The sequence below is a fragment of the Neopelma chrysocephalum genome, unplaced genomic scaffold, assembly GCF_003984885.1.
Source record: "Neopelma chrysocephalum unplaced genomic scaffold, ASM398488v2 Primary Assembly neopelma1_119, whole genome shotgun sequence".
Classification (NCBI taxonomy): Eukaryota; Metazoa; Chordata; class Aves; order Passeriformes; family Pipridae; genus Neopelma; species Neopelma chrysocephalum.
In genome coordinates, this window is record NW_020897781.1 from 146744 (window position 1) to 161545 (window position 14802).

Here is a 14802-nt window from a genome sequence, read left to right on the forward strand (position 1 = left end):
GATGCACAAAGCCTGCTCCATGTAACAATCCATTTATTGCTTTGGGCTTTTTGTTTGTTTCTGAGCTTGCTCCCAAATTTACAGTCAAGATCTATCCTTTTGCTTCCCTTGCATAGAACTTCATGTGTTAGGAGGCTGCCTGCTGCCAGGAGCCACTCGGGTGAAGCTGAGGGACCCCGGAGTTGGTGAGGTTTGTGAGCAGCCAAGCAAAGCAGTGCCTGTGAACGGGTAGATATTTCACCTAATTCTCCTTGGGGGGTGGGTGGGCTAGAAATGGCCTGAGAGAACCAGGTGACCTGGGCACAGGAGAAGTCGTAAATCACTCCCAGGTGTAAATCAGGGCTGGCTGATTCTCTACAGAACCTCACAGATGGTGAGACAGAGCAGAGCACGTTCAGCGGTCTCCAGCCAGTCTCAGCAAACTGCAGCTGTGAGGAGCAGCCCCGATGCTTCTGAGAGGACACGCTGTTCTTGCCAGTAACATCAGTGAGAAATTTATTGGAAATGCACTTTAACTTTGTCTGAGATTAACTGGTTTTAAAAAGAAGAGGTTTTTAGTGCACCCCAAACCACATTGTCTTCTTGGAAAGGGTTAAGGCAAGAAAAAGCTTTTGCTTTGACCTGGCAGTTGCTGTCCAGCTGAGAATGGGAGGGATCATCACAGCTGTGAGGAGGTCAGAGGGGTGTGGGGGGTGCTGAAGGGGCACTCCCCAAGGATCAAGGGTTGGGAAGTAATTTCTGGAAGATGACTCACTCTTCATACTGAAGAATTTGAAATAGATGTGCTGTTTTCTCTGCACATGGTGCTGGAGAGGTACAAGCCAGGAGGAGTCAGGGTCATGTACCCACCTCATCCTCAAACACCAAACCAAACCTTCTGCCATGAGGTGTCTCAGCCAGCGCCCCGGACTGGGCAGCCCTTCCTCTGCTCCTGAAAGACTTGGGGCCTCAATGACGGCATTTTCCCAGGTGAGCTGTGTCCTGGTGGTTCCTCTTTCCCCTCCCAGCTGCCGTGTGGGTCTGTCAGGGGGGAGATGCCTCCCGTGTGCTGGTCCCTGGCCCTGTGCTCTCCTGCTGCTGCAGCCTCTGCAGCAGGAGCAGCACGTTGTTGGTGAGCTCGTTCCGTGGCCGCCCCATCCCTCCGAGCGTCACCGGCCGCAGGCTGGGGTGGGGGGGCTCGCAGGGCCCGGGGCAGCACACCTCGTTCAGGAGCAGCCATGTGCTGTCAGGGTCCACCTGCATCAGGTGCAGGAAAACACTGTGGAAAACAGAAGGAAGAAAGGAAAGAAGAGTAAGGAGAAGGCCTTTTGGTTGGCACTCAACAGAGTTATGAAGAGCTGAGGAAAACTTCGATATCGGTGACCTCTGGCAGCTGAACAGACTCAGCAGCTCATTACAGAGGCCAGTGCAGTGGCCCCTGTGCCCAAGAGAAGGCAGCTCTGTGTCTCACAGCTACAGGCACATGGGAGAAAATATTTACTATGCTCCACAGTCAGTTATGGACATCAAAGAAGCAGCTGGTGCAGAACTGACCCTGGCATCATGGGCTGCTGCTGGCACAAGCCTCTCTAAACCAGCCTGTCCCACGTGCAGAGCCCTGCAGTCACCTCCCCAGCATGTGCTGCTCATGTCTGGGATCTTTTGGGCAACAGCTGCTGCAGAGATCTTAAAAGAAGCTGTCTGTTTTGTTCACCACCCCCTCTGATATTTGGGGAGTGAGGGAGTTAACCCATCTGAGCTTCTGTCCCCTTTCAGAGGTAAGAAACCCAAGGGTATGTGGGGAGGGCTGCCTGGGCTGGACCCCAAGGGAAGCTCAATGCTGTATTTGAGGACTTTTTGCTCAAGTGAAGTCTCCCTCCATCCCAAGTCCTTATCAGCTGCCTCCAAATTTTCTTCCTTCTGCACAGCACCTTTCACAAAGCAGGATTTTAAAACAAAACAAAACCTTCGTTAACAACAGAATGAAGGAAAAGAAGAATCACAACTTCCTCCACGGCTTTACTGCTGTGTTGATGGCTTTCATTTTGCATTTCAATACCCCCTTAAGATGGGATTTGCCTTTCCAGCGTGCCCTTCACACTGGGCTCCAGCTGAGCTGATGGTACGCAGCTGCTGCTGGAGAGCAGGAAACTCGAGGAGCTAAAGAGCAAATTGCTGATTTCTGTGACCTACACTTACCCACCCACTCCTGCCAGTTCTCCCTGCGGTAACCTTTGGGCTTAGCTACGTCTGTGTCAGGGTTTAATGCTCAGAAGGTGTACTAGGCTTAACGGGTATTAAGTTCTCATGGACAAAATTAGACTGGAATTTGCAGGCTGCCCTGACAGGCCTGCAAGGCCTCTACCTGCCTGGTGCTGAGTGCTCTGTGAGCACCAGTGGTACTCAGCACTCCACAAACCTACAGGACAGCTTTCCAAGATTCCAGTAAAGCCCAGCCACAAGACTCAGTTCTCCAGTTTCCACTGAAATCATGGGGCCGTGAAGAGAACAGCAGCGCTCAGTGAGGTAATGGGAAGAGAAACCATGTAGGTCTGTCTCTGCTCCCTCAAGGAGAACTCCCCTCTCTAAAAGCAAAGATCACCTGCTACAAAAGCCACACAAAATCCAGACCTGATTGCTGTCCAAACTTCTCCCTGAAGGACTTTTATCCCTAAAGTGAGCTTGCTTCCTGTGTAAAGCAGGGAGAAATCCCTTTGAGAAGCTCTCCTCTGAAAGGGAGTGCAGTGCCATGGGTAACTTGAAAGAGCACAGAAATGAGATGAAGGCACGAGAAAGCTCCCTCTCCTCTTCACAATAACCCTGTGGATGTGTGACTTGTTACTCTACCAGTAGCCAAAGCTGTTGCTTTTGCCTCTCTGCCATTTACACCTTGCCTGTCCCTCAGTGCAGGTCTCTGAAGAGCAGGAGGGGAGATGTCACCACTGAAGCTGTTGGCAGCATCCCCTCCCAAAGGTGCAGGCAGTGCCTATCTGTCTGCTCCAGAGGAGCCAGCAGGAATGTGCTCCACGGTGATAGCTGGGCTTGGCAACAGCTGCCTCGACAACATGACTGTCTTCTGTGGGATGGGATGGCCAGTGCAGGTGAGCTCACAGGACTCCTTGCTCCACCAGCTTTTTTCCTGCAGCTCTGCTGACTGGAAGGGGAAGACTGGCCTGACTCTGTGCCAAACCAAGGGAGGCACAGGCTGGCTGGCAGGGGCAGGGTCCAGAGCTCACACCACCGATATCCCGGCTCCAGCTCTCCAAGCCCTGTCCCTGGTGCTCGCTTGGCTGTGCCAGCGTGAGCACACGGCTCTGTCTGCCAGCAAACACCAGGTCCCAGAAGTTCCCCCCAGTTTATGATGGGCTGCTGCTGGTGGGCAGCTGTAGAAAGAAAATCCTCACTCCTTACAGCTGGGAAAGGACTGGGCAAAGGTGGTGAACAGCTAGGAAGTAAACACAGGAATGTGGAACGCTGTTCAGCGGGCTGCTGCTCCCCAGCACAGGCACAGCTGTAGCTCTTACACTCACAGCACAGGCACTCTGCTCTCCAACCTCTCCACAATCAGCTGCTCCGGGGGGGAGAGCGACCCTCAGAGATTATCCGGTCCTTGGAGCACTGCTGCCTCTGGTGCCCTTAATGGCTCGAGGCTGTGATTATCTCTGATAGCCCGGAGTGCTCTGCAGCTTAAAGAACAACTTGACTTTTACATTTTCAAACTAACTCTGGGGTAGTTTCCAAGCAACCTGTTTCCATAGCAAAGAATCCTGGGGTTAATCCAAGTTTGTTTTCTATTGTTGCCTTTTTTCTTCTTTTTCTTAAATATCACTTTATTGAATTTTGCTTTGTGCAGGTGGCTGTTCTGGTGTGCTTCAGCCCAGCCTAGGAATGACAGCTGACAATCAGTATCCTGCAAACCACACAACCAAACCAAAAGAGGTAAGCTGCATAATCAACCTTGGTATCTCAAAAGGTCTCAAAATAGATCATATTTGTCTCAGGTGTACTGAACTTATTCTACTAGCACAGAGAAGCTGGGCTATTCCATTGCCTTGTCTTTTCCCAAGCTCTAAGCAAAGCCACAGCACAGTGACCAGGCTGGATGAAGGACAAGGCTTCCTGGCTTTTCATCCCTGCTCAATGTTTAACTGGATACAGCTCACCACAGGCTTCAGTAAGAACTGGGAAAATTATTTCTGCATCTGGGGGGGGGGGAAAAACCCCATTCCTATCCAGATTGTTGACTGAAAGGCCAAACATAAACTTCACAGGCTGTAAACATTCAGTAGGAATTAAGTGTAAATTTTGAAACAGAAAGAATGGAAGACTACCTGTCAGTCTTGACAGAGGCCAATGGAAATTTCCTAATCTCTTTTCCTTCAAGGTTTTATTTCCTGGAGTGAAAAGCTTGTCAGGGATGATGCAACCTCATGAATTGACAAGAAGCTTAAATTTACATACTGGAACTTTCACCAGCTCCCCTGACCTTGTTCCCAGTGCTGAGGTCCCACAAACCCCCTTTTGCTGCTCAAGTGTTTCTGGGCACTTCACCCACCCTTTGCACTGGTTCATCTTCAATGAAGGCAAAGACTTATCTAGTATCCCCTGGAATTCCCAAACTGTTCTTCACTAGGTTTGGTCTCTTTGGGGATTTTTGTTTGTTGTTTGTTTTTTTTTAAAAAGCTTTGGATAATACTCTCCTGGAATAGTCCCAGCAGTCATCTTCTAGTAAAACCTATTGTTATTGTCCCATTTTTTCTTCCTCAGACATGCTGGAGTTCTTTTTTTCCCAGCATCTATTCTTGCCTGTTGAGCATTTCATGAAGCTGCAGTTACAAAAAATCACTTACTCCCACTGCTTCATCTAATAAAGCTACAGGGTCCCATAAATGGGATTAAGCAGCCTCCTTGGGGCATGATAAAATCCATGGATGACAGCCAAACTCTTTTTTTCCTTCCTCCCACCTTTTTTACTGTGGCTCCAGCACCTTGGCCAAAAATTCCTGCTCAGCCCATTGCATGGGCTACAAAATCCTCACAGAGACAGTGCAGGGTGTTTGGAGCTACAACTGACTTTTTGAGTCCTGACCTTGTTCTTGACAGGTCACAACCCACCAGCTGAATAAGAATCCAAAGAGCTGAGCAAAGGCCAGTTAGTGTAAATCACTATGGCAAGATGATTCCAAACATCCTTTTACCTCCTATGATTTCTGCAGTGATAAAGCTGAGTTATGTGATGTACACTGGCACTCAGGCTGGGGCTAAGATTAGTTCTGGTCTATCTGTTTTTAGAAGCATTTAAAATGCAGAATTTCTCATGTATCAGGCTGATAACGTTGCCCTTGCCTAGATGGAAAGGGCCTTATGTGTGACAGCCTGTGTCAGTTTGCAGGATTACTTTCAGGCACATGCAGAGGAAGGAGAAGGGACAGAACTTGCAGCAATGGGGTGGTTCAGCAGCTGGAGAATGGAAATTGAAGTGTGGCTGAGAAGTGATTTTTATCCAGGTGCTGGAGCTGATTGTTATGGTGCAAACTAATTTTGACTTTTCCAAGCCGAGACCTTGTATCAGAGTACTACAGTTAAAAGTGAGTGTGATACCATTAACTCTGACCCATCCAGGCTCCAAGACCAGGGATCACACAAGGCTAAAGCAAAAAAATAAACCCCAAAAGAAACCCCCAAGTGCTGCCATGTGCATGGTTACTGTCAGGCCAGACATAATGCATGCCTCAGTGCATACACATGTCTAGTCAATGGAGTTAAAGAGGAGAAAGCAAGGACTTCTGTGAGCAGCTTGGTTCAGTGACATATGATGTACGGTGTATCAAAGGCGTGGGGGGAGGAGCAAAACATATGGCATTTTCCCCTTTAAAATAGAATAAAAATAACACACAGGAGAAAAATGCTACTTGCCCTGAACTTTGCTGCCCTTTTCCTCCAACAAGTGAGCTCGCTTCAGCGTGCAGCTTCTAAAAGGGCTCATTTTGTATTCCCTCCACCCCTGCTGAGGGGGGGGAGGAAATTGCACAGCTTCTCAAGCTGCTTGGTTAATGATTTAAAAGCCTCAGGTTCCAAATATCTAGAAGAATCCTGGCGCTCTGCTTTCCATCCAGCACTGCCGGCACAGACGAGGCTTTATTGCCATAAGGGTCTGCACGCCCACAGCGCAGAGCCCCTCTGCAGAACAAACGCCGCCGGAGCCTGCTGGGCTGCCGTGAAAGCCTCCGAGGTAAAAATAAACCTCCTCCCACCCCCGCGGGGATACAAACAAAGGGATGCTCCGGCCCCGGAGAGTGCTGGCTCGGAACTGCTGCCCGGCCACACAAAGCCCCTGCGCCCCCGGGAGCCCGTGCTTTGTGAAAGGGAACGGATGGGATGGGATGCCCTTCCCTTTGCTTCCCTTTCCAGCAGCCTGCCCTGGAAATCTGAAAGCCGCAGAGCCTGCGGAACCTGCTGGCTTCCCCTCCCCTCAGGGGAGGGCAGGGCTGGCCACACAGCAAGAGGGGGGCTGGCTTTCACCCCCGTCCTTCAGCAGAGGGGCCCGACTTTGTGATTTATGTCCTGTGTTCTGTAACTGGACTCGTTTTGTCTCCTGAAATCTCCGGCCTTGGTTCCAGGTGACAACATATGACAATAGTGATTTCTTATCCTGACAGCAGGAACATGCTGAGCAGGATTTTGTACACCAAGCAGCAAAATACGTCTGTCAACACTTTATAGAGCTGGTGTGTGTTCACCTAAACTGTTTGTGCTCTTTCAGACTCTCCCGGCCTTCTCAGAGCAACAGTGGTGCCAAGACTGACAGCTTCCCAAACAAACTCCGGTCTACCTGGCAGAGCCTGGGTTGGTGTGATGACAGGAGCCAAGGGAAAATGGAAGGATAACAGAAGTAAATCCCCCAGCCTGCAGAAGGTATTAAGTGATAAAATACAAGGGAATGCCTGGCACATCCTCTTCCATAGCTGTCTTTCCTCTGCAGTTTGATGCCACCAGTGGGCCAAGAGCCCCAAATATTCAGGCATAGGAGGAGGTTAGGAAGAAAGCAAGTAGCAAATCTTCCCCTCTGTCCCCAAATGCACTGCAAGGTCACCTGAAAGTCAACTGTAACGTCTGACCAAGCTGACAGCTGACCTCTCTAGCTCATTCTGGGGAGTAAATGATATTTCACCACTGAAAACTTCCACGAGAGACCCCGTTGTCCAGGACTCAAGCATGGCACAGGGAGGAACAAGAAAGGTGCAAAAGGAATGGGATCACCATGCTCCCTCTGTTCACCATTATCTGTACACCCAACACACCTGTATTTGAGAGACATTACCTCTGGGCAGCTTCCTGCAGTTTCACGGGTTGCTTGGCGCTGAGGTAAATCAGGCAGGCATCTGCCACTTTATTCAGGTCACTCTCACCTGCAGAAATGGAACAGGAAAGAAGGGTAGGAGGTGACCTCCTCAGCGGCTGCTGCCTAATGGAATCAGCTCCAAATTGGCAGCAAGAGGCTTCTGAGCCTTTGAGCTGTCTGACCTGGAACTCTTCTGACCTTGCCTCTTAAGCATCTTGCTGCAAAGCCAGGAAAGCAATCAAGGGCACTGAGAGGAAAAGAGCAACTTGCCAGCAAACCTTCTCCCTCATCAAAGTCAGCTCCAGAAATTTAACTCTGATGAATTTCTGAGAGTTTCATTCAGTAGAAGAGTGTGATGTGCTGGATTTAAAGGGTCACCCAGAGAGATGCCCCAAAATGGAACCAGCTGAGCTAGTCAGAACTCTTATCCGGGCTCCAGTTTGTCAGGTAAGAACAAAGCATGGCCCAACAGCAACCCAGACACTCCACTGCATACCCACTTCCCATGCACAGGTGGGACAAGCAGTCAGATTTTCCATGTGCTGGGAACCTTCTCTCCCATTTGTCTCCTGGGGAGTAAAGCGCACCCAGCACCTCTTTACAGAGCTCCCAGGAAGACAGATTCAGGCTGGAGAAGATCAGGACATCAATCCCACGGGGCAGCAGGAGGAGAACGCAGCAAGCTGAGATGAAAGAAGAGGCAAGGCTGGCAGAGAACCATACAACCTGTGCTTGCCCTGGTACTCACCCATGTCCAGCCTCTCGCAGAGGGAGCCCAGACCCTGCAGCACAGCCAGCTGCAGCTTGAAGGCGAGCGTGTGGCTGTACACGGGCCCGGCTCTGGCACTTGCTGGGGCCTGGCTAAGGAGGGAACTGGTCAGCTTGGGCAGGACATCTTTGGAGAACCTCTGCCTCAGGAAGTCCCCACATGTTTGAGCCAAGGTACACAACACCTAAGAGAGACATCAGTTACAGGGGTGCAGGTGCACACACGGGCCTGGGAGGAGCTCAGTGATCCAGCTCAGGGGGTTCAGGCATTCATTCCCCCTGGAGAACTTTTTTTGCAGGTGAGAGCAATGTGACCCCATCTGCTCCAGTTTCCCCATAATGAGCAGAAGGTGGATGTTTGAGAGGCTGAGTGAGCTGCACCCTGCTCTGCAGTGTTCACCTGTCTGACCTCCTGGGCTGCCCTTCTCTCATTAGCACAGTAAAGGTAAGAGCAGCTGTGCAGTCTTATACAAAATTACTGCAGGAGCCTCTGATGAAAAATGCCATTAAATATCATCATATCATTAAATCCCCTTCGTGGTGCAGACAGCCCATCTTTCCAAGCACCCAAGGGAGCAGAAAGGCCAACTGGCCACAGTACAGGGCACCCAGCACTACTGGTGTGTGCCCAGGATCAAACCCAAACTGGGTAGAGAATGGCCCTAAATACATGTAAAAACAAAAGGGGATCCATGAGGCCAGAATGCTGATTTCTCTTGAAACTTTACTGAGATCATGGTCTCTGTGCAGGACTGAGATGCTGGTTACATTGTGTTTGCCTTACCCTGATAAGACACTTCTTGTCTTGGAATTTAGGCAGGAAGAGACTCTGAGGGGAATTCATAACACAAAACCCAAGCTGGGTGCTAATTGTAATGATCACTTGAACTTTTCAAGAGTTAATTAGTTTCTGTATAGCAAATCTCTCCCTTCTTTGAGGGCAGGCACATGACAGATATGGCTACTCTGAAATTCTAGTGCGTGGCTTCTTGAATCTGGGCAATCAAAACTCTCTTTATTCACACTGAAGGATTCTAAAATGAATCTCATTCTGCCCAGCAGATGAATCCCTGTGAAACCCTGGGGCTCGCAACCTCTGGAAACGTGCTATACTGGCCATCCTGTGACTCGGGAGGAGACTGTAGCCAGCTGACAAGGTCAGGAGCTCTTTAATAATGTCAAGTCTTTGTTTAACCTCTCCCCTGCCCTGCCAATTCCTCAATCGTGAAATATTCCCTTATCTTCAGCCTGAGACCTCCAAAGAGGGTGCTGGGGCTGTGGCTCCAGCAAGGCACTGTACAGTGCCTCTGACAGCTGCTCAGGCTGTAGAACAGTTCTGTTTGTCCCTGCAACAACCACCAGCATTGCAGCTTCCCCCAGGAACAGTGCCAAGGGTTCACCCGTGGACCAGCTGCAGTGGGAGTGGTACAAGCCCACCCACTGCAGGGCGGTGATCCCCTGCTCCAAACCCCATTTAAACATCACTGCACAACCTTGGGGCTCCTCTCCAGAGCTGCAGCACTGCTCAAGCCACTTCCCTTCCAAGCCCCAGCCTGAAGGCTGCTGGCAGTCGCTGCCGTACCTTGAAGGCTCTGAGCACTGCCAGAGGGTCGTCACTAATCAGCCGGGTGACGAGAGCTGGCCAGACACGGTGAGCCATGGGAAGCAGATGGTTTCCATGAGGATGCAGCACAGTTACACAGAGCTCCAGCACGTCAAGGACCTGGGCAGGAGGGGAGGGAACAGACTCTGAGTGCTGCAGTGCCAGGCATTCAGGTGGATCCCAGCATCCCACTGGGAAGCCGGCAGGGTTTGAATAGCAAAGAGTGAGGTTTTACTGCAGCAGGAACTGGGACAAGTGAACAGTGCTCAGAGCACAGGCCTGTTTGGAAAGGGACAAGTACTGCAGTGATATGACTTGTGCTGAGTACAGAGTTGGGCTGGGAGCAGGGCAGGATTCCTAGCCTGATCCCACAGGCTGAACTGCACATTCAGATCCCGTGGGGGCAGCAGGATCACCTGGCAGAGCTGGGGCTGCTGGGCTGAGAATCTGAGTTATGCCTCACTGCTGCATTTTCTGTCTCGCTTTGCACTTTAAAGGAGGCCACCTTCAAAGGATTTTCATAATTACAAAAAAGCCAGGCTTTTAGCCCTGCTTATCATCACCCCAGCAACTTCAAAAACATTCATCAGCCTGTGCACTGCAGCCTGAGGAAGGGGGATGGGAGGCCCAGATGGAAGAAAGATGCTTCTGCTTCTTCCACCAAAGGCTGAGGCACGAGACTTTAACTGTCACGAGCATCAAGGGAAGGCGCCCAACACAAAGCCCCCCTCAAGATTCTGTTCAGCTTGGCTGCCATTCCTAACCCGAACCGCTCCCAGAAAACTGTCTCCCTTTCTCTTGCCAGGCTTGGAGGATCTGTCCTGCTCGAGCATATGGCAGCACGAACCTGGTGATGGCAGGGAGCCCAACGTGCACGGTGCACACGCTGACGAGCTACCAGCCCCTTCGTGGGCACCATCTGTCCCCTCAGGGCCGGCGAGTACCGACCTTCAGCCGCACTCGGAGGCTCCCGTCAGACAGCAAGTGGATGCACCTCTCCATCACATCCCTGGCCAGCTGAGCGTGGATCGGCAGTGGAGCTTCTCTGTCCGTGTCACAGTTGTTGGGCTCTGCCTTAGCAAGGGGGGGAACCTCATCTGGAAGACAAAACCATTCCTGAAGCTATGAAAATGACTTGGGAGCTCTGGGAGATCACAGTACCTGCCCACAACTACTCCAAAAATTCCTGAGTGAGGCCTTTGGCATTTTTTAGTGTAATTAGACACAGTCAAGCCTAAGCTTGAGTTCTGTGAGGTAGTGTCAGATAAGAGGGTGGGGCTAGGGAAGGTTTACAGGACAATGCAGTTGGTCTGACATTTGCAGTTTCTTCTCACCATGGACTTATTTCCCATTGATTTTTATTAAAAATGAAAAGCCTGGGTATTTAAAGATGAAGTATTTAAAGGTCAGGATTGCAGCACAGCCCAGTAAAGACTAAAAAGTTCCCCATGTGAATGTCTGCAGTGCCTGCCCAGGCCAAGTGAGAAGGGAGTGGTGGCATCATTAGCCAGGAGAAAATGGCACAGGGGTTCCCAAAGGAACATGAGGAGGAAAATGCAGTAGGATCCTGGAAAGTGGAAACTTCTGGCCCTGAACCCAAATGACCTGTTACGAGGTAAAGAAAAACAGTGTGCTCATGTCTTAGAGCTGGAGAAGCCTTGATCTGCAAACATTTTGCTCCCATCCTCGTAAAGAACAAAGCAAGAACACCCAGCAGCACCTTACATGAACCAAGGTCATCTCAAACTAGACCTGAGACTGTCAGCTGGGTCCCAGGTCCTGGACGTGACAAAGGGATACCTCGGAGGTCATGGTCTCTCTGCAAGCTGAACATGCTCCTCTCCAGCCACGCACAGTACTGACCTGCCTCCTCCTCCCCTGTGTCAGGAACATCACCCTCTGCGATCTGCTTCTGGCTCACGTAGTCAAGGAAGAATCGTTCCACTTCTTGCCTTGTCATTGTCACCTCGTGCTGCCCCTGGGACTGAGTCCTGCTCTGCCCCTTGTCAGTCTGCCTTTGCTGGTGTTCCTCAGCGCTGCACATTCCAAACCACTGCACTGCAAAAGAGGAACCAACACGTCACTGAACAGCCATGATCCCCTCCTGCAAGTCAGCAAGGTGACTTGAAAGAAGAGCTTGGCTCTCGTGTCTCATGGGACAGCACTACAGATCCAGGCACCTGTTGTCACATCCCCGTCACCTCCCTGATGGTATGGGAACGTTAAAACCAAAAAGCAATACACTCCAGGTACTCCTACAAGACACTTATGGGAGCAGTGAATCCTTCCTTTCTCAGCCACAACAGGCCACATTCCTGCAAGGCTGCAGGTCAGACAGAAAGGAGGAAGCTACTGGTGATCTTTGCTTGAGCACTGGCCACCAAGCAAAGCACAGTTGCCATCACACCACAGCACTTTGGCTTCCTGAAACCTCCCACAGCAAGTGGAAAGGTCCAAGATAAGCACCCTCAGTGACAGCAAGGCTGAGTTACACAAAGTAAACATCATTTTGGTACCTAGAGCTGTCATGACTGAGTGGAGGACCCTGAGGAAGGTGGAAGCCTGGTTGTTGTAAGACTGATCTAGTGCAGACAGGACATCTTGGATAACGTCTTCTACCAGCGGCAGCAGGCTGGCATCCGAATGTCTCAGCATTGTGTCCAGGACCTGGGAAGCATGTGACTGATGTGCCAGCTGGCGCAAATTCAGGGAAATCCCGTTCACCAGATAGTCAGAATTCTCATTAATCAAACACTGCACCAAGTCATAACTGCAGGCCTCGCATATGTCTGCCAGCGTCCCCAGTGCCGTCTCGCTGATGAGCAGAGTCCTGTCTCCAGCCTTTTCCAGCACAGGGTACAGAGCTGACAGCAGCAGCAGCCGGAATTCCTTCCCAAGGACGGCAGCAAAGCAGCCAACACCCTCCAACTGGATGCAGATCTGCCAGATGTTGCTGTTCATGGAGCGGGTCGTGACCTGGGGCTCTGGGGATGGAAGAAGGATGGTGCTGCACCGACTTCCCGGACATGCAATGAGTCCTGAGCGCTGCACAGAGTGCTCAGGGCTGGCTTCTTCTGTGTCAATGCTGGTGATCAAATACCAGTTCACCTGGTCAGTGTACTCATCCAGAATGGACGTTATGGACCCTTTGAGATCATCCACGCTCGGCGGGACTTCCCTCTCCTGCAGGACATCCACTCCCAGCCCAGCAGCTCCCGTGACCAGCTCGTTGAGGACCATGGCTGCCTGCTTTCGGTACAGGCCAGACTCGCTGTACAGCCCCATGAAGTGATCCACCAGCAAGTAGAGGTTCCCGTAGTAGCCAAGAACACGGCACACTTGCTGAAGGAGCTGGAAAACTCTCTCCTCCGTGAAGAAGCGGAAGTATTTCTTCTGGTGCCTGCCCCTCTGCACACCCTGCTGCCAGGAGCCCGGCGGCCCCCAGCGCCGCTCCTCCACGATCTTCACATCCGTCACGTCCAGCTCCAGGACCTGCAGCAGTGCCTTGGACAGGCGCTGCAGGTGGGATGCGGAGTTGAGGACGATGTTGATCTTGGGGCCCAGCAGCTTCAGGTAGCCCAGCAACAAGCTCAGCGTGGAGACCTTGCCCGTGTCGTCCTGGGAGTTCATCAGGCGAGGAAGGGCTGTGGCCAGGGAATGGAGGTTCTCGGAGAGGACGTCAGCAAGAGCCCTGTTCTGTGCCACGATCCTCTGCTCTGCGATGCCTCGCAGGACCTCATTACACCTGCTCTGGACTTCGCTGCTTTCATCGTTAACCAGCCCAACCAAGGCCTTTAAGAGGTGACTGAATGAGTCCACCAGTGACTGCCTGCAGTTACTCAGTAAGTGGTGAACCAGTTCCACCAGCTCCAGTCTCACCTTCCAGTGAGGGTGAACTGAAGAAGATTCAACCACTTTATGCAGGAGGAGAGAGAGTTTTTGAGCAGTACTTTTACTCCAGTCAGGTCCTCTATGGACCATTAGCTCTGATACTCTGCTTTGTTCCACTGGCAGCTTTTCCTTACTCTTTGGGATTCTGGCTAGCTGTGCATCGGACATTACCCAGCCAACAATCAGATAGAAGAGTCTGATGGCAGAAACGGTGGTTTTGTGACCTTGTTTGATGTCTCCAGTAATAACCCGAGACAGCGTAATGGAAATCCCAGGCAGAAAAGAAGCAAACAAATCCCCACATTGCTGCGCCTCCTCTTCATCCAGGTGTCGGTGCTCCTGGCAGTCACACTGCAGAACTAGGACCTGTAAGCACTCCAAAGCAGAGATCTTGATTTGCTTTGCTTTTTCTTGCTCTGCAAGGCCCAGAAGCAAAGACACTGCAAATCCCAAGAGCGGGAGGGTGGAGGGTTGGTACAGGGACAAGACAACGTCCCCATAAGCTGAATGCATCAGGGTGTGAAGCGCCTGGATCACGGCCAGCTTCAGCTCCTCGGACAGCGGGGCGGGCTTGCCCGAGCTGGGCGGGGGAGCCAGGCAGGTGCAGAGCTCGGAGAAGAGCTCCTGCAGCAGCTCCCGCTTCCTCACGCACGTCGCCGCGAGCACGGAGGAGATGCACTGCACCAGGCTCTGCACCAGCCGCTCCTGCTTGGGGCCCGGCACCCGCAGGGCGAAGCGCAGCGGGAACAGCACGTACTCCTGCAGCTCCTGCAGGGCCGCGCCGCTCACCGCGGCCAGGTGCGCCTGCAGCTGCCGCACGTTCTCCACCGTCTGCGCCCGCGTCAGCTGCACGCAGGCGGGGCGCAGCGCCCCGAAGGCGGCCTGCGGGGTGTCGAACACGGCCATGCCGGGTGGGCCCTGCCCGGCACCGGGACCGCGGCCGCGCTGGGGCCGCGCCGGGCGGCCCTGAGGGTGCCGGAAGTGACGCGGCGGCACCGGCGCTGTCAGCGCCACAAAGATCCCGCCGGCGCGGGGCGGGCGGCGTGAGAAAAGTCGCGCTTGCCGGCAGTGCGCAGGCGCAGGCGATGCCCCGGCTCCCTCCGGCGCTCCGTAGGCGGCCGCCCCGCGGCCCGCGGCGGGGTCAGGGCGCGGGCGGCCATCTTGTGGCGGCGGCCCCGGCGGGTTGTTGTCGGTGAGGCCGCGCCGCGCCCCCCCCCCC

General features: G+C 52.4%; 1 protein-coding gene across 1 annotated transcript; it reads right to left on the reverse strand.

Moving 5' to 3' along the window:
• Positions 1–16: 16 nt before the first annotated feature.
• On the reverse strand, positions 17–14503 carry TTI1 (TELO2 interacting protein 1). Its single transcript, XM_027697136.1, has 7 exons — positions 12209–14503; positions 11556–11750; positions 10641–10789; positions 9672–9812; positions 8070–8274; positions 7301–7388; positions 17–1258 (listed from the first exon to the last, which is right to left on the reverse strand). Exons 1-7 carry the CDS (start codon positions 14487–14489, stop codon positions 1024–1026), a joined length of 3294 nt encoding a protein of 1097 aa, XP_027552937.1. The 5' UTR covers positions 14490–14503; the 3' UTR covers positions 17–1023.
• Between the last annotated feature and the right edge of the window lie 299 nt (positions 14504–14802).